The following is a 26,144-nucleotide window of genomic DNA, read 5'->3' on the forward strand; positions in this document are numbered from 1 at the left end:
AGCGCGCCGGCGTCGAACTTCTCGCCGTGAATCGAAATCGCCGTAAATCGTCGATCCCGCCGCCGCCGCGCGCCAATAATTAACGCGCCCCGAACTCCTAATTGATTGTCTCGCTGATTTACAGAGTCGCACAATTAATCGGACATGAGTTATCGGTCGATAAATGAGAGTTTAATTACTGCTCGTAATTACGACTTACGACGCGATGCGAAGAAGATACGACAATCGGAGAAGTTTTCGGAGCGGCATTAGCAGAGTTAAAGAATGTCTCGAGAAAAAAAAACGAGAGAATTAGGGAAAAGAAGAAGCGCGCGGGAAAACTGAATGAGAGAGGATCGAATGAGAAAATCTCTGCAAGAGAGAAACGAGAAACGGGGATGGAAGGGTAACAAGAGGTTTCAAGCGCATGGATCGTATGGAGTACGGAAAGTGGCGCGCAAAACGAAAAAGTAGCAGACAGAAAAGAACGAGAGATAAAAAGAGATTGATAAATAGAAGGACAAAGAAAAGAGAGAAAGAGAGAGAGAGAGAACGGTGGGAGAGGAAAAGGAAAGAAAAGAGGGGGAGAGAGAGAAAATGACAGAGACTTACATTTCCCACGGGGTATTCCTGCCGGGTTCCATCCTTACGGATTGATGCTCAATTTCCACCGAGTTTAGCCCCCATCGAGGGATCATTGCGCTAGATCGCGGGAGCTTCTCTTTCGATTTCGAATAAATTCGATAATGGCGGATAGGTAGTTGCAGCTCCTCTCCGGTTACGCGAGTGGGGAGAAGAGTGGATAACGAAAGAGGAAGAGAGAGAGAGGGAGAGACAGAGAAGCGCGCGCGGAGAGTCCCTCACGATCGTTTTTGCCTTAATCGAGCGGACTAGACGCGGCAGCTTAGCATCCGACGAATCCGACGGAGCGTTGTTGCACCGCTCCGGGATACGTGGGAATGCCGATTTTGCAGGAGCAAAAGCGTCGGTACGATTATGCGACCGGGCGATAAAGTGGATTGGAAGAATTTGTGCGGGTCTCTGCGCGCGCGAATTGAATCGAATTTCGCGTCTTACAGGTAACTGCCAAGTGCATTGCGCAAACTGGAGCCGCTGTTCTACGCTCGGAAGCGGTTTGTCGAGGAGAAAATTACATCGCCCCGAAGGCATTCAATTCAAGCCCACCTACAGAGTGCAGAGATTATAATGTATTCAATAACATTATTATACGTGTAAAAAAATCTCTCCGCGTTCGCGAGTTGTCTAAGACAAGACAACTAATTGTTCTCTAATTGTCGAGATACATTTCTCTCACACGCGTACTTGCAAGAGCAACTCTCTCTTGTCGTTTCGTGCAATTTCAATTTTTTTGGCTTAATTCCAGAGATATTTAATTTTGCCAACCGGAACAATAAAAGAGTGGCGGACAACATTCCGGATCTGGAATCGCCAAAGTATATATGTCCCCCGCTAACTTAGGACAATCGTATTCGGGTTTCTCGCGCGCGACACAGACATTTACATCGGAACGACCTTTACATTACAGCCATTATCGCAATCAAGAAGTTCGTACAGGCCGAGTTTCTCCGGGATTGCGAGGAGAGAACGGAGGAGAAACGCCGCCGACTTACTTACTAATGAACCCCGCGCTCGATCTCTCTCGTAGAAGGGGCGGATAATTGTGAGCGTCATCGAATTAAGTCGCGGGAAGAAGAAGAAGCATGAAGTGCGCAAACGACAATTTTCCGACGACAGAAACACCGCGGCGTCGATGTTAACGGTTCCGGCAATTACGGCGAATTATATTAACCACGTTCGCACCTCGCGCCACCCTCGGTCGCCACCTCTCAGAGCTTGTAGCCCGACGGCGCGACGCGCACATACGCGATCCCGGCACCGACATCGTCGTGGCCTGTTATTCGGGCTCAGGAACTCGCGCGAAACTAATTCCAAGCCGCAAGACAGAAGTCAACTTAAATGACTGTCGAAAAGTTACACACGTCCTTATCCAGATCAAACTTGGAGCAGAGTCTAACCGAAGAGAAGATCGCTTTGGACGTATCCGAAGTGCGTTTCCGTGTACGCGAGTAATATTTCAAAGAAACAATTCGATGAAACAATCACATTTTCAAAACTTTTCCTTATTTAATTAAAACAAAATCCATATAACCCATATTGCGCTTTATCAAAATAAACAATTATTAAGAAGAATATTTAAAAACAAAACGTCATTCTATTAATTTGTGTACTTACGTAACTAAATCCCATGACTTTCAGCAGCCAGACGGTGAGGGCGAGGTTGACAATGACAATGACCGTGAGAGTTAACACCAGTGTGTACAGACATCTCTTTCTCCAGCCGTAGACACCTAATCTGAAGCCGCTTTTACACGGCGTGCTACCGGAAGTGTGTTCCTCGAGGGCGGAAGTTGACGATCTTGTGGAAGGCCCCGCAGTTTGTCGCGCGCCACCGCGACGACTTACACCACCGGAAGTGCAGGGTTCGTCGGACCATCCCCCTTGGCCTCGAGACGACATCCTTAAATAATAATATACATTTGTTATAACGTTGTGAAACAAAACTTTTGTCATTTTTTTTTTCGATCTTCTTTTTATGAAAATCAATAGACACATCTAATCGGAGAAAGCAAAACCGCACATTTTTATTTTGCGACAAACCAAACTTTGGAAATGAAAAATTCAAACAGATGTATACAAGCAACATAGAATATTGTAACGCAAGGAGAGAAAGATTTATAATAATTCGAATTTCTATTTGAAAACGAATACATTTTTTCGGAAGCAATTGAGAAATTTTTGTTTGAAATATTTTGAATTTTTCACGCGCCCTCTATGAATACCTTCATGCGCCGTTTTCATGCCACAAGCGATTTCACGCCGTAAATTGGCAGATTACGGCTGCGAGATACAAACGAGACGCGTGTTATAGCTACAGGTCGTTACAGCGTGCAGTTGCGAGCCATTAATAAGACTACAATTACGAGGCTGTTCTTTCTGCCGTGATCATTTATCAACGGTTTATACCTCATTCTTGAGCACCGGCTGCGCGGAATTGTTCGAGGAGACGAAACGCGTCACGAAAGACAGATCTTCCGATGTTTTTTTTTCCCCGCCCCCTTAACACGTCCAACAACGCGGGATACTTTATATCGAACGTGCGCGGCCTGTAAAGATAAACTCGGCGGAGGATCGCCAAGTCCTTCCTCGATAGGCGAACCGATAACTTCGTCGATTCGCCACTGTCAGCGACTGTCAGAGCACGACGTTTATTTTTTTCTGCTTCGTTTTTCTTACGAAGAGAGAAGACCTCTTTACAAATACAAAATTCAATCGTCGAATTAAAATCACGATCTTGTAACAATATATATTCGACTAGGAAAAAAAAATCTCTCGGTCGTATTGCACATTGATTATGCGCAAGGCATTTGCATATCGATGCAATTAATTTTCGTCGGCCGTCTCTCTTCGTCGTACGTATTACCTGTGTGGCAATAAAAAAAAAAATCTGCTGACTCTTATAACATGACGAAATCAACATTACACCTAGGGTCACTTTCTCGTATCATATCGCGAGATCGTTCTTCGTATTAATTACAACCGTAATCTGTAAACCAGGCTCGCTAACTCTTACAAAATGGCGACACTTCTCTCACTTTAAAACTCGCGCTCTCGTACACAACGCCGTGGCTCGATCACGCATTCTTTCGCGATAATCCGGGGAAAACAGTTTTTTTAACGGATTTTTGTGAACCAAAAGTTTTGTTTTATAGAGAAAAGCTTCTAAAGTGAAAGACAATAATATTCCTTTTGTTTTTTTGTTTTTTTTTTTTTAAAAAGAGTAAGACAATTGCTTATAAACTCACGATGCTTAAGCGTAAGTCGCTCTCAGCGCTGAATCGCGGATCAGCAACGTAGTATAATATACTTTAACGGCTCGGGAGCGAAATGACCCGCGGATTACGACGTAGAAGTTAATGCGACGCTCTGCGTATTTTTATCGGACATGCAACCGAACTGGGGGAATCGCGGGACAAAGAGACGGAATACGAAACAACGCGAACACGAAGGGAAACGAGAAAGAGAGAAAGAGAACTTATGCAAAGCTGGCCACAGAATGTCTGACGTAACTTTCCTACCTAATCCCGGGTCCGTGAGGCCTTGGACGGGAGAAAGAATCCCTTCCGTTCTCGCCGCTCACCGGCTTGCGCGAGCCTCCCTCAGCTTCTTTACTTATTCGGTTTTATTTTCGGTTTTATTTTCGAAGCTGGGGAGTGTTACGGAACAGGTCCAAAGTGAAATAGAAGGAAGGGTAAGAGGGAGAAAGAGAGACAGAGAAAAAGAGAAAGAAGAGAGAGAGAGAAATCGATGGTGCGCGCTGCGAAGAGCGAGATCTAAAATATTCAATGCCGGGCTTCCCGCCCTTTTGTAGATAATTATGCCCCTCGCGAGTATAAAAGAGACCCGGTTGTTCGAAATTAAAAGCACCGGGCGATAAACCAGTGCGAGAAAAGCGGCACGCGGTTGCTGTATCAACTTCTCGACGAGAGATCGCACGATTCTCAACTGTGAATGTGAGTCGCTCTCATTTTTTCGGAGACTGACACACATTCCAGCAATTTTTTCTCGCGTCAGAAATTACCTCGGTCGCGGATTTGTCTTCAAAAATGCCCTCTACATGTTTCACGATCAGTACAACAAATACTTTAAGTCCATTAGCAAATCTTGCACACATACACACGTGTCATTTATGACTCGTACAAAGTTAATTACGCAACATATCACTGAAACACATCAGCGGCACAATTTTCCGCAAAGAGAAAGTTTTATCTGAGCGCAAAAGCAAAAACTTAAGAATCCCCAGACACGAAAGTCTCTCATTAGGGCCACCGTAAAAATTACAAGTGAAAATTTCACGACGTGCCGCGATTATACACACATCTGCAAATCCGACTCCGGACAAAGGCAAAGAAAGAAAACAAAAACAAAAAAAAAAAAACGAAAATAATCAGTATACGCGCGCCTTTTGCGCGCGACGAGCGAGATGGCGCCAAGAATGTATAAATTTATTTAATGCGCCCTTTTTTGCATATCTTTCTTTTTAAGTGGCCGGTGAAGCGCGCAAAAAAGACGAAGGAAAATGGGCATTATGAATTCAGGCTTTAAGGCGCAATTATAACGCGGAAATATTTCATGGCCCATAAATAGCCTCGGACATATGTTAAACGCTCGCTCCGGAACTTTTGACGTAACGCGAAGTTAGCGCGGCGACCATTATTTCACAGTCCCGAGCCGAAAGTGCATTGCAAGTTACGGAATTATTACTGCTACAGTAATTCGAGGGGGCGGCGCGAGAAAATATTTTTCACGCGTGAGAACGCCGGCGCGCCGGGAACTCTCTCGCGTTTCGCGCGAAGATATCTTACTTCCTGAAGTTATAGTTGCTTTTTTCTTTCCTATACACAAACCACGTAGTAGGTGCGCAACTTATTACGTCCGCGCATCCGTCTGTTCATTTACTTGGAAGCGGCGAGGCGTTTAAATTTATTGCAAATTGCGCGCGCCGACGCGCTCTCTCATTTGTCCGCTCATTTGTTTTTTGTTTTTTTTTTTTTTTTTAGCGAGATGGATTTTTTTCGTCTTTTCGTGATTTGAAAACTCAGAAATGAAAGCCCAGACGCCGCGACCTTTTGCCTTCGGTGCGAAACAACGCGACGCGGCAACACGCCTACGTCGTACGGTTCACTTTCGGCGGCGAACAATGAGCCCAGCTTAATAAAATAGTAGGTACGGTAAGGGAGGTACAATTACGGATATCATTTATTTCGCGCGGGTGACAACGATGGATTACAACGGCAACCGCAATTTAGATTCTTTGCTGCTGCGATCTCGCGAGAACTCGCCCGCGCGCGGGATAGATTTATTTTCCCCGCTTTAAGCGCCCGAAAGCCCCTTCCCGGATGCAGATAGGGACGTTGAATGAATTAATCCATACCGCATTTGGGTGGTTGTAAGAGTGTTTAAACAGAGGTCAGGAACGCGCGCGGCAGGGCGCGGGGGTCAGGAAAGGAGAGAGAGGAGGAGGGAAAGAGAGCGGAAGCAGAGGCCCGGCTTGTACAGAGCGCAACCGTTGTTTAAATCGTAAGCCGAGCTTAAATTGTCTGCCATCCAATCCTAGGTTTGCGCTTGACTCAAGTTGCAGGCAGGTATAACTCGGCGTTATAACCGGCAGGAAGCATTATGACCACCATTGTTCACTAATATCCCGCTTTCCGTGTTACCGAAGTTGTTTCCAGGACGCCGATGACAGCTCTCGCGCGGCTCGCGACGGCTGAAGAGCGCGCAACAAGCAAAGCGATGCGAAAAGCCAAACACGTTGTTTTATATAGACAGAAACGTTGATACATCGCAGCCGAGCACGCAGTTCCTGCATTTTCGATTGTTATTTCTAATTTATTTGAATACACACACGCGCGCGCGCGCTCGCACACGCACACACATCGAGAAACGCGTCGTTAAATAAATTGTGATTGAAAACCAATATTAAGCCGTTGTGTGTGTTTTCTCTTGCAGATAAATTTTCATTTACTTTTATTTTCTTAAAAAAATACAATCGCTCTTTTAATAAATTAAAAGAGCGGTTTGTTTCGCGCAATATATATATATGATCGTCGTCTGTGTTTGTTTGTTTCAATTTCCGTTGATAACAGGCAGAGCTTTCGCGAAAGTTTTATTTTCGTAAATTAACAATAATAAGAACGGAGGAAAACAATGTTTTTTCTGTAAAATAATTTTGTATCTTTAGCAAAAAGCGAAAGCGTGTGCTTCAGAACGAAAAAAAAAAAAAAAAAATCTAAAAACTGGTACTAAATAGATAAATAGTCACTTCTCTTTTTTGCTTGCTTAAAAAATGTCTCATTCTCGGTTGCCTCGAATGGGGAAAGTAAATCCTTCTTTTCAACGACGAAGCAAATAGACGTATTTGTCGATGAAAACCTACTCGACTCGCCGAACGATCCGAAATGTCGATCTTTCCGCTTTATCGAACCAAGAGGATCGTTTGCAAGCAGATTTGACAATACGGCGATCGACAAGATGACTCCGCGACGTATAAACAGCGGAATTGAAAAAATTCGCTTCAATTACACACGCGGAGAAAAAATGCTCGCAAAGATCAAATTGCTCAGTTAAAAAAAAAAAAAAAAAACATGAATCTTCTTTGTTTGTAAATAATAATTGCGATTAATTTTTTAACGCACACAGAAATCGAACGTCAGTTTCTCTGCGTTTAATTATCCAATTTGCATTTACGTAGCCTCATTAGCTGCCAACAATTACCGCTGCTCGTGGCAATAAATTTTCTTGAGCGCAATTCCCTTTCTCTCTGGAAACTTTACGTATCTCTCGTCTACGAAACAGACGCATTCCATTTCTCGAACACGTTGCATAGGTACGCAGTCCCGTATACGCGGTCACACGCACAATGGTGTACATGCGGACACGACGGAACAGCTTGACATGACAGAGGGCCCGCCGCTGTCACGTCAAATCAGACCATCTCCATGCCGGATTGTCCCTCTAGATAGAATGAAGATTCACGCGACCGTTTCTGAGGGTATTAATGCGTATGCGGGAGAAGATCTCGTCAAGAAAGAAGAGTTTAATTATTTTCTCTCGCGACATTTCCGTGACAGGAAACCGCGGTTTATATCGTGCGGGTTGGTCGACTACCGCACCTTTGCGGTCTTTCAGCAAAGGATGGGAGAAGGGAGAGTTGTCCATCCGGAGGACGGTTCGATTTCCACGTCACCAATAATCCGGAATGGCCGCGCCAAGCCCGTAAGACAAACACAGTCTAACCAGAATGGCCACTAACAGACTCGCCCGCAACCCCCATATACCGTCTTTTTACGTTTGCGCCAGCCTATTTATATCTCCTTCGATATATTGCTCTTCCTATTCATATATATTTCTCCCGTTTGCCAATGCACGGCAATTTCCATGAAAAATGTCAAGAAAGAGAGGGAGGGGTGAGCGATATCGCGAGCGAGCGCGTACCTTGACTCTACGGCGATATGACAGGAACGTACGTCGCGGAAATTGCGAGACCTCCCCATTAACCCTTCTGTCGACTCTTTTCGATTTTACTCGGCGTTGCGCGGTTCATTGGGGCAAAATTGAATTCGCGACGGCGGCGCACAATAGGTCATTTCTCGCTTCGTGGCGGGCAAAAGCGATTTCTCCCTCCTTTTTCTCTTCCCCGTTCTAAGTGGCGCGCGTCTTGTTACAAACGTCGTCATTATGGGGCGACGTCATTGTGCAAATTTTTTTCTCCACGTAATTTGACAGACGGATGATTGATACGTTGCGCGGGGTGCGCGCGCATTTCGAATGCAAATGTTTGGACGCTATACTTTTTAATTACACAGCGGGTGACCTAACAAAAAACAAAAACAAAAAAAAAACAAAACAAACGTATCCATCAATTTCCGCGTACGTGCGCGCGCGCGCGCATTCCGTCAACAGAACCGAGGAGAAAGGGCTACAAGTTTCAAGCACCGCAGCTCGATGCGAGAGAAGACAGAGAAACCGCATCGACGGGTAAAAGAGAGAGGCGCGTAGTTCGCGAATCAGGGACATTCAAGGTTCGATATTTCCCGAGAGTCGTACGAAACCCCTTAAGGGTGGTCAGTTATTGGCCGCGCAATTCAATCAAAAGATCAAACATCGACGGCCCTCTCGATCGTCCATATAGAGGTCAGTCCGGAAATCGCAACGGCCATTCTCCCGATCCGCCGTCACTTCCAAAACGTATTTCCGCAAATTCGCGCGCCAAGACGACGAACAAATCACATTTTCAGACAGAAAATTCTATTCGAGGGAGGGAAAAGGGAATGAAGAAACTTTCTCGAAGAGTTTTACTCCTCACACGATAAATATATGTATCGTAGTGCTTGGAATTATTTGCAAATTTCGTCAGATTCGTGAGAGGCACGTCTCTCGGGAGCCGGAAACCGTCAATGAGATGCGAACAGTGAGGGGAAAGTAATATATAAACGTCTCTCGGGAATCCCGCGAAATGTGCGAATAATTTCAAAAATTTTGATACATGTTGTGAAAAAAACAAAAAAAAACATTTACGAGGAGAAAATTCATTTATATTTCGAAAATTTTGCCCGGAAAATTCGGATCGCGCGAAAGTAATCGAGGCAACGGTTTGTGTCCGGGTTATCTACGGCTAATTAAAGCCGACGCGCATCGTAATGAAGCACGCGTGAGAGATTTCGCGGAGTACGTAATGTCGGTAATTTGCGCTCGCGGCGGCCATTAGCGGCGGTAATTTGTAACGAAAATAAATACTTTATTTCGTCCCGGCCGCGATTCGCCTTTCGGCCCCTCTCGCACCCTCCCTCCCCTCCGGATTGAACGTGACAGGATGGCGCGTTAATAAATCTGACGCGGGAGATTGTTGCGCGCTTAACGCGCAGATAGGCATTTATCGGCTAATCATTCGAGAATCATCGATTTATCGCCCGACGGCCGATGAAGTAAATTAAAAGGGCAGGTGCGCCCGATTATTAACGCCCGTTACCGCGTTTCGCTGAATACAGTTAGCTGTATGTATGTCGTTAACATCAATCATCGTCATCGGCGTTTTAGCCTCCCTCCTCCTGCTCCTCCTCCTCCTCCCATTACACGACGTTGATGAGACACGACACGGCGTTAATGCCACGTAACATCTTGCGAGCGTTGCGTGCATCTCGCCACCCTCGCAAATACGTGCTCTTCAAATAATATACGGTTTTCGTCCGCAATAGGATAGGTTATAATAATTTTTAAACACGTCTTGCGCGGATTCGATTGACACTTATTTAATTATATACGTCAATCATTAATATTGCGTTATTTCGATTCTGCTCTCGCAAAAATTAAAAGTAGATTTTGCGTTCAATGTAACGAAAAGTTGCTATAAAAAAAAAAAAATACTGATAATAATCACCGCATTTCTTTCTTTTCCCACGGGAGATATCTCATATTTTATTCTGACAAAATCGAGCGTAGAAAAATGATTAAATATGGTTAATTAAAAAGAGTGAATTATCGAGTAGACGCTTAATACGAATTATCCCTTTCGGGGGTTTTAATACTTTTCACGTCCGATCGGGATTCTCTTTTTTTTTTTTTTTTTTTTTTTTTCTATGTGGAGTTAAATCAAAAGAATCTTCAATTGTGTCTACGAACGCTATCGCTGTCTTTGGTAATCCCACATTAGCCTAGTTACCGGCCAAACGTTTCCAAGCCACCCAGTAGAAGAGTTTCCGGGCGCCTCTTCTCTCGTCGTTTCTCCTCCTCCTCCTCCTCCTCCTCCATTTCTTTCTTCCTCCCCCGCGGCTCCATTACACCCTCACTTTGGCTGCTTACCAGAATCACTTCGAGAGAGACTCCCGGTATTTTCGTACCGTTCCGGTTCAACAGTCTCAACGACCATAAGCCGCTACTTCTATTTTTCTGGTCGAGAGAATAGAGTGGATATAAACAAAAGTCCGACCGAGGATTTTAGTGCCGCATGGGGTGATTTTTTGATCGTCGAACTCGTCCGTTATATACGTTCATTTTTCTTTCTTCGTTATATTTTATATTACGAGAAAGATACACTTTCGTGATTCTCTCAATATCCCCGTGTAACATTATAACCGGTTTTAAATATTTATCTCATTAGGTCAAGTAAATCCGATTCGAGTCACGTTAAAACATGAGATATAAATAACTGTATCGTCGCACACACACACCCACGAATTATATTTTTCATCAGTTTAGCTACTGTCGCGAAAATCGATTGAATTGTCACGGTTTGACGCTAATGTGACAGCTGGAAATCTTGATTAGACGACGGAGATGCTTCCTTGGCCGCGATCTTGATTGGCTCAACGATGATTGTCGAATCAATAATCTCGAATACTCGAAACAAGCTTGCGCTGGTTCGGCTATTACGCTCGCAACGCAAACCGAAAGAGTGCGGAAGACGGAATCGAGAGGTCTCGCTTGCGAGTCACGACAATCGATAAAGCTACCGAAGATTGCGTGCGAATATAGTACCGAGAACGAAAGAGAAGGATTCCACGTTGGAATTGATCGCGCATTGATCACGCTAGTACGTGGTCATTGGTGTCTAGCCGAAATCGCTATTTGATCATGATTGGTCGCGTCCCGCGTAAATTACGCCACTCGCGTAATTTAGTATATAAGAGCTCTTTTCTTATATTTTAAGCGCTTTTCGATTTTGCTCGTGCTTAAAAGTTCTTTAAAAGCTATAAGCGTGTACATTATTAAAGAACACCACCAATTTCGAGTAAATATTTGATGAACTAAATTTGTCGGTCGCAAATGTAAAATATTTGCCAGTAAAATTTCACTCTCACCTCGCCGCAGAAATAATTACGTTATTTAAAAATAGCGGAGGTATAATAGAAATGTGTTTGTTGTTATCTGAGCGTAAATAAAATCAATTTAATAAAAATGCAACATGTATTTTATATGTTTTCCAAATCCGCGCGCGCGGCAAAATAATGTAATTTCTATTCAATAAAACGCGCTTTTTCTCTTTTTTTATTTTTTTTTTTACGTTGCCTGATAACTACACATGTACATTTAAATAAAAGCACTGAGAGAGAGAAAAAGAAATAATTATTTTTTGATACACTTCAATGCTCTCAAAACATCGTTTTTTTTTTTTTTTTCATTTAACTCGTTGATATATTCACGAGCAAGGTAACTTTTACCTCACACTCTCACGATTACTGAAGAATCGAGATGTGAACCTAACCGATCAGAATGTGAATCTAACCGGTCAGGTTGTGAATTTAATCGATCGAGATGTGAACCCAACCAATTGAGATGTAAACCTAACCGACCGAGAACTAACCGACCGTGAACCTAATTTAATATAGGTGTAAAGAACAAAATTCGCAAAAGATACACGCGCATTCTCAAGGAAAACGGAGCAAAAGCTATCGATTCATCGAGCGGCACGTTTCTACGAGTCCGAGGAAATCGGTTTAGAGACCGGAAGAGAACCGCTTTGATCGCGTTACCGGTTCGATCTTGCGGATTATAGTCCATCTCCTTCTCCGCCCCTTCTCTTTCCCCACTTTTTATCTCCCCTGTGTTCGGTCCTTTACCTTTCCTTCCTCGTTTTTTTCCCGCTAAACTCGATAGTTCGGCTTTGATGCTAACCCGAACCAAGGAAACTGTTGGCTCGACATAGAGAGTGAGATTTACGGCGAATCTTCTTCAATTTGATCTGAACGATAAACAGTAGCGCCGAATTTTCCTTGTCTCCACACATTCGAGAAACTTAAACTGTTTTATCGCTCGTATGATGTTCATCTTTTGTAAACAGAAAACAGAAACACAAATTGTCACAATTTTTACAAAGAAGTGCAATTTTTAGAGAACGCGCGCTCTATTTTTTTTTTTTTTTTCCACGTTCTGAAAAACCGAACGCGCGACAAAGTTCGCGCGAAATCGCGTAATGATTTTTCGTGTCACGCTTTGGATTTCGCATTCGGTGAGGACACTTGTGAAATCCCACCGTGCGTCTGTCGCCGGCATTTGACAAACGAAAGGCAATGTCTCTTGGGCGGAGACAGAGAGATATCTCCGCTGACTTTTGCTTTTGGTGTCGTTGACATTTCCCATCGGGCCGGCGCGCGGCCTGGCATTTCTGTCCCCGAGACCGCAAAGGCGCATCTCTTCGACCTCGAAGTTGTTTCCCCCCCTCTCTCATACGCGACATACGCTTTATATGCGCCGCTATTTGATATCCAGCGCGCGCCGAACATGCAGTCACGCAAACGTTCGAAACGAAATACACTAATATCGAAAATAGAGTCGCCCGCGGCCGAGTGTGCGGCCTCTCTCGCGGTGATGACACGTTATTTTATTCTTCTTCTCTTTACCAAGTAGAATTCGACGTACATTCTTACTAATTGATTTTCGCCACACGGAGCGCGAAACAAGGTAAAGAATCATGAAGTCAAAAGAAGAAACAAAGAGAGATAAGTTACACCCGAACTCTCGATTTACAATGGGAATGCAAATTCCGCGGCGAATTATGCAAAATAATAAACTTTCGCAAAAAGTTTTGTAAGCTCTCACTTCTCTTTAATTGTATTTACAAGAATTGACGACTGACTCTCTCTCTCTTTCTCTCTCTCTCTCTTTCTTTATTTGTTTTAACCTTCGCCTTTGCTCGCGCGTCGACTCTCAAATTCATTTAAAATGTGAAAATAAAAATCCCGATCGCATCAATGTGCGCAGTTCGACCCCGTTTCCGACCGCGCACGTTTTCTTCAGTACACCAAAATACGTGGAATGGAAAAACAGCAGAATATTTTTCATGCTACATGTCGATCAGAATAGACATTTGTATTCAAGCCGAGCTCGCAGCGTATTTCCGAAATATTACTTCAGAGGGAAGGGGAGCGAAATATTGTTTCTTGCGCCTCGCGAACATGAGTTATCGCGAGGTGTGCGGACATTAATCAACGTTTTTTGTTGTTTTCGGCCTGCATTCTCGCGGATGACGATGATGACGACGATAATGATTAACTCATTTTCGAAGAATGTCCCCACGCGTGCGCCGCGTTATACGAACCGTAAACGTTATCTCGGCTAGTTCGGTGAACACAATCGCACACACAACAGCGGCATACGCTCACGCATAAAGTCGCGAGAACGTTAGGATACATCCTCGTCTAATGTGTGCGTAATGGTAAATACTTAAACTTCAGCGCGGCTTTGTGCAGCCGCTACGTAATGCATCCGGAATCGTGGAGCCGCGTCAGTTCCGGGTTGCATATCGGGCGAAGCACGGCCGCATGTCGGGCTATAAACCAGCGAGTGTGATACGGCCGTTAAGACCGGCCGGCTACCAGATAAGCCACCTGCCATATATAGGTAATATCTTCCTCGTGGATCCTTAAAATTTCAATTAACTTTCATACGCGGACGTTGATATAAAGTCAAACGAGTTGTTTCAACATACACACACACACACACACACTTCGCAAATATAAAATAAATTTACGTTTGTGATATAGAATAGCGCTCGGAATTATTTCACTGGATTTCTTGAAAAACACGTCTATATCCTTTCACTGCCCGTCGACGATTACCGCTTTGTTATCCATAGCGCGCGCTTACATTATTATAAAATTTTTCATTTATTTATTTTACTATTTATTTATTTATTTTACTAAAATAGCTTTTCCCACAGAAAGAGTAGGAGGTAGTCACACCGTCGACGCGATACAATGATACGAAGTAGTGACCGTTGCTGAGGTACAAAGGATAGTGAAGGGAGAGGCGTGATTCTCTGGAATCCGGCGAAATATGCAAATAATTCCGAGCGGTATAGAATAAATAATGTTTATATTTCATTCTCTCTCTCTTTCTCTGTGACGATATAACAATAACTAGATAATTATTATGTATATATGGAATTAACGTTAAATTGAAATTTTTGTATTATTTGATCAATTATTCCGATTGTGACGTTGCGCGTTCGACGATGATTGACAGTGAAACAACAAGAGTTGAATGTTTTACATCACGTTCGTCAATTTGACGAGCGTGCGAAGAAACGTTTCATTCATTATTGTTTTTAATTTCTTTAATATTGAAATAATTACTTAACAAATGAATCTTTCACAGCTATCAAGAGTTTTAAATATTTCACACACGTGTTTCCGCGTGTTGTTAAAATAAAACAAACTCACTCAGAATAATTCTTGCAAATTGATTGCATTTCTGAAATCCGTCATTTTGACGAATGTGGTTGTTGCATTGTTAAATAAACAACATTTTGAATGTAAATGTGGGTCGAAAAGTGTGATGCGTAAATACCGTGCAACGTATGACGCACGTCCGTCCTTCTTTCGCGCGCGCGGTCGCGCGTTTTATTAATTCTCTCCCCATTTCCTTCTCAGATAGAATTTATACCTTTAATCATAGTTTTCGATCATCGCGACCGTTTCCCGCTGTAACATCACGGACGCTTTACGCCATTTCGCGCTGAATTATTCCTCGGAATGATCATATTTCTTCCCGCATTTCAATTGGCCCGCCTTGTGTACGCGTTACCTCAAACTCTTCCGCAGTTTTCATCGCGCATTTTATTACACGGCGCATCGCCCGCCGCGTATTGAAGCAACACGCGCAAAATTCTTCCCCAAAAAAAGAGTGGTTCTAGAAAAGAGTGCAAAATGTCTCTTCCGCAAATTTCGAAAATATCAGTATGACAATTCAACAAATCTCGTATTAATATATTTATTATTAATAATCCTCCTCTGCGATCTGTAATTATTTTCGCAATATAATTATTTTACAATATTCCGCATCCCGCAAGCTCGCTATTAAATCAAAGAAATTGAGGAAAATTGAAAATGTTTGCTTTTGTTTCCTAAAACCAAAANAAAAAAAAAAAAAAACTAAATAAACTTAACAAAACTAAACTTTAAAAAAAAATAAACCTTTATTTTAAAAAACGTTGTTTAGTCACACTGGACGTAAAATTGCGAAGAGTAAATATAACAGGTATTGATGTATTGAGATTGATTTAATCGATACGTAAGCAGAGTACTTTTCCCACCACGTATGCGAGAAAAAAACTGTTACGTTGAAATGTAGAGCAAGTACAATACATTTTTGATACGTTCGTCGTGTAAAAATGCATGTGTCACATGAGATATTCCGCGAAGCGCTAATTTCCCCGGCTCGTTTTCGCGTTTCACGTGACGCTTTGCTCCTAGGATTCCTACGGGAGCCGTTAGAAGAGAGAAAGGCAACGACGGGCAAATCGGCGAGACTAAGCCGAGGCATATATACGAGTGAAAGGACGTTTTCCTCGGCTCGATACACGTGGGAGTTTTCCCGTGATCCAAAGATTTCCCTGTTTCGCGTCGCGCGAAACTACATTCGCGTTTGTTTCTTATACGTCCATCGTTTTTACAGACGCTTGACTAAAGTACAGTCACGTGACTTTAATCACGTGTTGCTTTTCCTCTCTTTCTTGTCACGTGACTTTTTATTTTAGTCACGTTTTTCAAGTACATATATATTTATTTCGTAAAGGTTATTGACCTTTTTCGTAAAGGTCATTGATCTTTTGTAGAGTTTATCGATCCAACCAATCGAGATGTGAACCTAACCGGTCAAAATGTGAACTCAGCCTTTCAAGATGTGAACAGAATAGAAACGCACGCTGTGAACATAGCGCGGAATAGAATCATGTCCACGTTTGATATAGCACACGCATTGACAAGTTGCTCGTGGACACGGGGTTAGTTGCCAGTGTGCACCACCCACAGGCAAAGCACTGGTTTACAGGGTGGCAAAGGGGTATTGCAGTTTTTCATATGGCCGCTCAGTCTTCTTCTCTCTGCTACTTTCCTCGGAAATAAACGAAACTCATTCGGCCCTTGTAACGCTTCGTGTATGCGAGCGTGAAAAATGTGCCGAGCCCGCGGGATAAATTCCTTGTGTATCTCACATCGCGCTAGTTAACGACGTTGAATCTTGTTCGCGCGCGTGCGAGCGCGATAAACAAGCGTTTACGCCTGTGCTTTTTGCTGTGGTGCTACAGTTACTAACAATATTAGTTGTCTATTAGCGAGAGAATGACTATCACATTTGCACCGTGTTTATGGCCAATGACCCTTTCGTTCGCGCTCTTGAATATGCGTTTTATCCGGTCCTACGACGACGCGCGTTGGTGCAATATCATTATTGTTATCGTTATGTATATATGCAAATGAAACCGACGCCCGAACCGACAAAAACACAACGAGAGTTGTTTTGTCGCAAATGGAATGAGTAAACATTCGCGCGCCGAACCGGCTTTTCCCAATTCGATCCGGGACGTCGAATCGCGCGCGCGCGCGCGCGCGTTATCCGCGCGGACCGTCGCAAAGTTCACGCAAATTTCGAACCGTCAAAAATGCCCTCGTCTCTTGTTCTCAAAGTCAGCGGTCGACCTCCTTCCGACGAGGGTTGAATTTATAACGAGTCCTGTCGAATTTATGAGACGGACTTTTCTCTCGAACGAGCCGACAGAAAGGTGCGAGAGAAAGAAAGAGGGTGGCAGGAGTTACCGTCGGAGCGGCGAAAAGTTGCGGAACGGGAGGTGGAATAGGTGCAAATGTAGACTCTAATCCGAGGCCGCGGTGAGCCATCGACAGGAAGATTTATCTCGACGAGGTCGACGGTAGCCCACCCCTGCCGATCGCTACCCCTTCCGCTGCCACTTTCCTGCGGAAATCCCTTCTCCGCTTGACGTTCTGCCCGAGTTCAGCTCGGGGAATTAAATTCGGCCGCGAGGCGGTTAGCAATATTTTATGTTCCGGCTCTGTAAGCGTGTGTGCGTACGTGTATGTGTGTGTGTGTGTGTGCGCGCGCGCGCGTTGTGCTGCGCCACGGCTGGGGCCGTATCCCGACGCTCGCCACGTGGAACCTCGCTATGTAGTTTTGCGCGCCAAAATCGAAAAACGAACACGACGTTTCGCCAAACGCGGTTTTTCTCAATTTTACCATTCGGTTTGTTTCACAATTGAGTTATTCGCGGGCATCTCTTTGCGCGTTTACGTGTACCAGTTAAAAAAAAAAAAAACCCCAAAAAAGTATCTTAAAATACCAATAGATTTTTTTGCAACGCAATGTGACTATAAACAAAACGTACTGTCAGAATATCTCTAATGTCAATTATGAAAATGTTTTCGTAGAGAATTTTGCACAAATCGTGTTGCTTTGTAATAATTGTATTTTCTCGATGGTCTCTTCGCGCTGAAAACCGAAATATGATATTAATTCCGGCCGATTCGAAAATGGCAATACCTTCGTGCGACTATCACGCGCATAATCTTTATCTATGTGTACAGACACACGTATATACGTACATATATATATATATATATACACATATATATATCTCGCTATATATGTGCCCTCGCCCTTCGGTCGAACTAATCGAATGAATAAAATAGCGAGCGTTAACGAACAATTCGAGTCCCTCTTGGCCGCGGCGCGAAACTTCGCTAATGGAATCGCGTCCGCTCGTAAAGGAAATATTAAATGATCTTCCTTGCATGACCGCAGCGGCGATCCTTCGGCGCACCGCTTATGCATCGTGAAAATATGTCGAGCGGGTGTTTCTTAAAAGTAAATTAAAGTATCGAAATGTGTTGCATTTGCCACACACAACATTGTTAAAACAACATTCTTACATGTATTTTTTCACAAAGCGCAAGCGTTGCAACTACGGATTGTAAATTTTCTTACTTTACACCCGATGGAATTAGAGTGAGATAACGAGTAAACAAACAAAATCAGCAATTAAGGAAGCAAGAGTTGCGCGCGCGGATGAAAATGCGCGCGTAGCGTATTCCCCCTCGCTCTTTTTTTCGTACTCGCCCGCGCGAACGTTCGCGTCTTTTCTTCGCGAAGCGAATTTGAAACCAGGATTCGCGAAGGAAGGCAAATATTAATAGAGACTCTCGCGGCGCGTCGGGACCTAACATTAATTAAACTGATATGAAAGAAGACATACTTATTTTACTTCTTGCGCGAGCCGTGCAAAAGCCAGCGCAAACAGACGAGATCCCCCGCTTGCACAGGCGGCAGGATCTGGAAATCGGAACGATCGTTTTAAGTACCGAAGTTCGGTATTTACACGAACGCGCGCGCGGGAAACTTGCGAAGCGCGCGGCTTCGCGGGGTGAGCAAGGTGGAGGGGAGCGCGCGGGTCCTTCCGGGTCAACGGACTTCTGATAACGCTTGATTAATTTCGCAAGAGCTTACGCTCGCATTCGGCTCCAAGTTAGACTAAACGGATTGTCGTCCCGGGCTCACGCCGCCTGATGTCGGTCTGATGTACAATGCGCGTACAATTCCGTCGGCGCTAACGCGTCGCGGACTGACGCGGTAATGTGATTCCGCGCGCGCGTTCTCTCTCTCTCTCTCTCCCTCTCTCTCTCCGGCGCGGAGAGAGTTTGCGGGCAGGTCAGTCTCTCCCGACTCGACACGTCTCGACATTGAGCGGCACAGCAGCAGCTCGCTTCTGACTCCTGTGTCGGGGGAATAATCCTCTCCGGCAGCAAGATACGCTTCCCCGGAAACTACGGCCACGTCTATCGCGAGCGGACAGCGCGCGGTCAAATTTGAGACCTCCTCTCGCACAATTCGGCTGCGATGTGTTTGAGTTCGAACTAATGCCCAGCTGTTTCGTTACGTCGAAAATACGATAATTCCGCAGGCTGTGCCCTGTATTTCCGACTATCGTGTCAATGATCGCGTGGATTGCAAACGAGATTGAAATCAGAGATTTTCGGAAAGTTATTAAATATTGTGTGTTTTCACATGTAAAGTAACAAAATAACTGACGCGTATACCAAATGCGTATTGACCATTTAATTAATTATCCAACTGGAAGAGAGAATTAATGTCGATACAACAATTGTTTTCGTTCTATTTACGCGGGAAAAGACCGCGTTCTCCTTCTCATCGCAGCGTCCTTCGGCCGCTTGTTCAGAAACGATTTATCTTTCAGAGAAAACCGACGTCGGATTCGTCGCGGGACTAAACTTTCCCCAGCGCAAGGTCAAAGGTCGGGTCTGTCGAATGGCTGGGTGAACGAGCGAGCACGCGGCGGGTCGCGCAGGGGTTTGAAAGCGGGAAGCGAGAGAAAGACGGGGGGGAAGAGGCAAAGCGACATCCGAGACGGAACTCAAACATTGTATCCTCTGACTCTCTCTCTTCCTTTCCACGCCCGTCCCCTTCTTCCCTTTCTCTCCGCTACCTGTATACACACACTTAGGCACACATTTGCGCGGGCGTACCGCCCGCAAAGTCAAACCGTGTCGTCTCTCTCTCTCTCTCTATCTATCTCTCTGTCTATCTATCTCGTTCTCTCTGTGTGTTACGTCACTATCCCAGCTTATATTATCCAGTTACGTGAGGCTTACAAACCAAACAAACGTATAGGTCGGATTCCGTGGCCTTCGAACCACTGCACCATCCTCTTCCCTCTCGCTGTCTTTGGCCTCGCGCACGTTGCTTTATGAAAACTGCATCTCGTCTTTCTTCACCCGTCATTTTCATCGCGCGTTCCGTATCCGGGGCACATATATGCTTCATCACGAGCGCGGTAGAACGCGCTCTTTTTATTTCGATTTTGCGTACAATAACCTATCCTTTGCGACGTCATATTGCGCGTGGAAAATCGATGTGACGCGCGCGTCAGGAGTAACGAGAGAGCGGACGAGAAAAAGACAAATGTATAATATAATATACGTACACACGTCGAGACACCGTGTTGCACGCGAGAGCGCTTTCATATAATCGCGACAACAAAAAAAAAAAAAAAAAAAAAAACAATTTTCCGCATTCCGGATTCGGTGTCACGCGCGTCTCGACTCGCGTTTCTTTCTAATAGCCACCGAATTTACGAGCTTTATCTCTCACAAGTTTCCCCCGCGCTCGCGTATTCTCCCAAAACGCATGCGGCGTCTTCGACATTCAAATTCAGAACGCGGTGTGGCAATCTGCGGATTTTAACGTCGACGCCGTTCGGCACGCCGAGCTTTCGCATCGTCAGCGACGGCGACTATTCCCGGGCCGGACCTAAGCGCGCACGGCGGCAATCTTATCGTGTGTAGTTATCAGCTGTCTGCCATAACTGTCGATCCCATCGGGAGCTCCTCACTCGCGCGCGCGCATATTGAATCTTCGCGTCGGGAAGATCGGCGTTTGAAGCCGGGCGCGCTTGGAGGAGGTTACAGCTGCGTACTTCGAATTACGATCCGCACTGGCGCCACTTGACTACCCGTTGCTTGCGACGGGTAGTTAAGAACGAGGACCGCGCGTTTCTGGAATCCCGAGACGAGGTGCCCCGACCTACGAGATACCTTCCAGGACCCTCCCGCGGGTCGCAGTAATCCACCCCTGTATGCCGGCTCGCTTGCGAGCGCGAGTTTTCGGTCCGAGTTAGCTCGCCGCGGAACTTCCGTAATGCGTTAATCCGACGGGCACGTATCCCGCGCTCGAGATAAGGTTCGTAACCGGGACGATTCTCTCTCATCCGTGGGCTATCCGAATCCTCGAGTAGACGACGTCGTTCTCCTTCCTTCCCTTCGCTCGTCGCGCCCGCCGCCGGCAACCTACGTGACACCGACCCAGTCGCGCTTTACCTGCAATTCCGCTCGCGACACGAATTTTACGCCGCACTATCCGAAAATCGGCTTTTATCCGCTCTCGCATTTATATACGAGAAGCCAATTCTAATATCACACGCGCTAAGGCGCAAATCTCCTTTGTGGCGGTTTATACAGAATTAAATTAATTCCCACTTATTTATTTATTTTTTCATATTTGTCAGCTGGCAAGTTGTTATGCTTCGCGATTGAAATCTTTCCGGAGATAGCAATTTTAAAGTTTTTTTTTTTGTTGAATTTTCGATACACGCAACGCGCGATTGAAATATCGCTAATTGTCTCGAAAAATAGACACCTGTTATTATTTCGCCGGAAATATAAATTACAAAGAAACCTACGAAATTGCGAACGCAAACATAGCGATTTGAATTTCATGTGCGAAAATAACGGATATATTCGTAGAGTTTTAATTCAACGTAAATACGACACGCGAATTGTTTTGTAACTGCAAGTAATGTCGTCAGACAGCCATCCCGGCGGTAGCAATTACCGTCCAGAGAACGGGTTAGGAGAGTTCGATAAATAAATGCGGAGCTGCTTGCGTTTGGCGTTCGAGGGCCGAACCGTTTCCGGAATCCTAGCAAAATCCCTCGGAACGATAAATTATGCAGTCGCGCTACTTGCGAGGAAACCAGACGGAAACCGTCGGAAACCACCGCGACAAGCGTCGTCGTGTTTCCGTTTTATCTCGGTCTCGTCTTTTTTACGCCTTTCCTCTTTCGCGAACGCGCGCGTCCAAACGTATAGTAGTTGGATACGTCTCCGGAGCGGCGGCGGCGTGTTGCCGACGCTATTGCCCGGAAAAAAACGTAACAAACGCCAGGGATTTTGTATTGGTTTGCCGGCCATCGCAGCCGCGGCAGATTACGCGGTGGCGCACCGGCTGAGTTTCGATGTAAAGCACGTTCGGCACGAAGAATATGTAAACAATGCTAATAAAACGTTATTTATTGCGCGCGCAGCGCCGAGCTTATTTTATCATTGTTTTTTACGCAATTTATTTATCCCGTTTATTTCCCGTTCTCTTTTTTCTTTTTTTTTTTTTTTTTTTTGCAAGCACTCGCGTTAAAGCGCGATGTATCCCTTTCTGTTTTGTCGCGCTTTCGCGTGCCCCCGCCGGTCTATCGCGAAAGTGGAATCAGATCTGACTCCGTGAGCCGCGCGGATATTTGATAAAAATAATACAAAACGAGCTCTTTTCCGCGCGAAACAGCCAAGCGTAAAATTGTACGAAATTCGCGCTGGAGAGAATTTTACGTAATAAATTATTGCTTGTCGCTTGCTTTGGACACACTTTTCCCGCATCGTATCCCCGAGTATGCTAGGTTCGATACGACCGGCGTCGTTGCACCAAAGACGACAATGCGTTTTGTTCGAGCAAGAGACGGCAACTTGAACATTCGACAAATCGACGTGAGAAAAACAGAGAGAGAGAGAGAGAGAGAGAGAAAGTCGTGTCTCCGAAGAATTTATCTGAGAATCCTCGTCAAAGTGCTTCTCTCGTCTTTCTCTACCTTTTCCCAGTTAATTTAAATAATAAGACGAAGCATCTTTGTACGCGCGTTACAAGGATTGTCACGAGACGATACAGTGCAATGTTGTTCTCGCAAGCGGATTTTATTGACGTCGCTCGTTCTCTTGAGGATGAAAGAACGAGAAGCGCGAAATCGGGAAAGGAAACGAGACGAAGAGAGACAGAGAGAGAGAGAGAGAGAGAGAGAGAGTCTAACAAAGCCCAAGAAAATGCGAGAAACGCGCGAAGGGAGAACGACTATGTATAAAACCGACGGGGCGGGTTAACTCGCTTAGGTGAGCACGGTATGGGTTCTCCGAGCGGGATTCGACCTAAACTTTGTTTGTCACCGCGTACCCGCCATCCCGTTACATCGCCTTGTCACCCCGCCCCGTTACGCACTCTTCTCTTTCCCGCTCCCTTTCACGGGTCTCTCATCACACCGGGTCTCTCTTTCATTTTCTTGGGCGACACGAAGCCTTAATACGCCCGTTCCGGTCTCGCGTCAAAATGCGCGGCAAAGATTCCATTATCCGAGGCAACGCCTCTTTCTCTTTATCCGTTCCGAGACATCAACAAATACGAAATAAAAGTAAATATAAAAATAAAAGTATCATGATAGTTCAGAAAATCAGAGAAATGTTATATTACACATACACACACACACACACACACACACACAATGGCAAATATATTTCATACATTAAGACCTAATATATCTCCGAAGAGTCTTCGGAGATAAGAGCGTTACTTGTGCGTGTAATATACGCGCACGTGTGTTACACACTTAAAATTCAGCTCGTTTGCTACGGAGTTGCGTCTCCCCCGTTGCGATACGGGATGAGAAACGACCCCCGTTGCCCTCTCGCGTGTGACGTATCCCTCCTTGTTGCAACATTCTGCGGTGATGCAGCTGGTTTTCTGGTTCGCTCGATCTCCTCTCGAGCCACACTCCAGTCGGCAACGTAGTCGATCCGCAGAAAGAGCCGCCACTCTCGGATTGGTTTTGTCGCTAATTAATCGCGTCACGCAAACATCCTCGCGAAACTTCGTACGCTCGGGGAAATGGGTCCCATTAAGGCTTTCGTTTCAACGGAAGCTTTCTCGCGAGATCACTTTGATTCCGCACCGAAAGTCCTGAACGCGACACAGAACTCCCCGGAGCGCTTCTGTCAACGGCGCGGCGAATTTATGGAAAATCTTTTATAGAGATATCGAAAAATCTCTCTCTCTCTCTCTCTTTCTCTCCCTCTTTCAACCCCACAGTCACATCACGCGATATTTATACGGGAGATTTCAATTAAATGCCGTATTTTAACTGGAAATAATATTTATATCCAAAACATTGTAACACGCAGACAGAGAGATTCCAATTTAAAGTATGGATATCGGTCATTTATATATTGGCAGTTCCATTTGGCTGCTCCTCTTTCATTATTTTCGTTGTTTAAAAATGTGCATGTATACATACATATGAGTTTTTCGCATCAGTCAATGGGTGATCATTCGGCCGGTTAAGTGATTTATTTCTCGACGAGCGTTGGATTTATTTATTCGACTTCGCAACGGGAATCTTCAATTAAGTTTTCGAAAAAAAAAAAAAAAAAAAAAAGCTCTCGCGCGCCCAACGGACGAAATTTATCTTTAATGGGAGAACGCAGTGTTGATAGTGGCGAAAATTAGCCAATCCCGCGCATAAAGGACTGTAATACACAACGTCGACAAGAGTGGCGGCTCGAGATAGGACCAAAATTACTCGGGAGGACAAAATTTTCGTTCGTTTCTCGTCTCCCGCTCTCTCTCTCTCTCTTTTTTTATCATGATGAAACGAGAAAAGAGGCGCGGAGCGGGACGGGAAGCTTGTACATGATGTACGCTCTACTCTTAGCTAAGGAGGGATCCCTCGAATGGAAGAGCCACGGCAAAGCCGATATACGACGTTTCAATTTTCGCCCTCGTCCAGCTTTTTCAATCCTCACCGTCCCACCCGGCCAAGCTCCTACGGTTCTCAGGGCAAAAACTAATATTCCCGCCTTGGAAACTTTCTAAAGCCACTCCCGCGCGCTCGCCCGAGGACGACGATGATGAGAACGAGGACGGCGCTTCACCTTCATAAGCGACTGAGCATCCGAGTGTACACACGGCATATAAGTGGTAACGCGATCGACGAAATCGAACCTATTAAATTTGCCACATCGACCCATTCCCTTCTCTTCTCTCATTTCTCCGCGTCTGGGTAAATCGATTCGAAACACGCGTCGCGCGACGCGTTTTGAGAAAGATTTTGCGAAATAAACGACACGCGCGCGCACGAGATTTTAAACGCACGATGTACAATATATAATAAACTGCATGTCCCATTAATTTGTCGTCCTCGGAATTATTTCCATCTCACAATGGTCTATTTTCAGATAAATCTGGCAACAGACACGCGGAGCTCTCTCTCCCTCTCACTCTCGTTCGTTCGGCCCCATCATCATATTAAATCCGATCACCGGTTCGATGGCTGTTTAGAAAGACACACATTCGCCGCGTACCTACCTACCGTGTTTGTAATAAACGAACTGTGCGCAAACTGGATCGTTGATTACGATACATATCTGATGCTCGTTAAGAGAACATAGTGCGCCCGTAACAGCCGGAGAGATGCGTTTAATAATAATTCCTAATATAAACGCGAAACGTAATAAATAATTAAAATTATAATTTGAATGCGAAAAAGGATATTTATGTCTGCGCGGTGTAATACAAAACAGAGAGAAACAACGGAAAACGTGTTGTTTGTCCGCGGGACGGGCGGCTATTTAGCGGTGGCCGATCGATTCGACTGAATCCGAAGGGTAACTTCCGGTCGGGCAATTCGTTAGAGATGGTCCTGGTTCCGCGGACTCGTCCGTACGACGTACAATGAGAAACCACGACAATGGACGTTCAGGAATGGAGAGCCGGAACGAGAGAACACGCAGAAGGAACCGGATTCCGAGGACAACGACGCGTGCGCGCAGGGGAAGGGAAATTCTCCTCCGCGCGCCTGGAAATGCATCCTGGAAAAGGTTTCCAGACTGTTCGGGGAGGTTCGGCGCCGCCGAACTTCGTACCCGCGGCGACCAGCCGGAAAATGCCGGGGCGGAAAAAAAAAAATGTCTTTGTCGGACGGATCTCAGTGCGACGGATGGAGCACATCGTCGAAGTTCATCTCGCAATAAACGCGATATAACTTCCGTTCGCCTTTCTGTTCGTATACGAGCGGGCCCGAAAATATCTCGCGGTAAATGAAACGGACAAATTCCCGGTATATTCGCTTACCTCTCTGAACTCGGATGGGGGTCGCTCTGTGCCCCTGCAAAGATTCGCCATTATCGAACAGG

The 26,144-nt window shown here is 45.1% G+C and overlaps 1 protein-coding gene across 5 annotated transcripts in view; it reads right to left on the reverse strand.

The window, feature by feature from the left end:
* Positions 1-26,144, reverse strand: part of LOC109852529 (zeta-sarcoglycan) — a 195,545-nt gene that overhangs the window by 15,020 nt on the left and 154,381 nt on the right. For all 5 annotated transcript variants that reach the window (XM_020423751.1, XM_020423755.1, XM_020423752.1 and 2 more), the window contains one exon: positions 2,233-2,518. In XM_020423751.1, coding sequence (XP_020279340.1) covers positions 2,233-2,518 — 286 coding nt within the window. The remainder of the gene's footprint in view (positions 1-2,232; positions 2,519-26,144) is intronic.

Source organism: Pseudomyrmex gracilis, unplaced genomic scaffold (assembly GCF_002006095.1).
Source record: "Pseudomyrmex gracilis isolate BER0280 unplaced genomic scaffold, ASM200609v1 scaffold_30, whole genome shotgun sequence".
Classification (NCBI taxonomy): Eukaryota; Metazoa; Arthropoda; class Insecta; order Hymenoptera; family Formicidae; genus Pseudomyrmex; species Pseudomyrmex gracilis.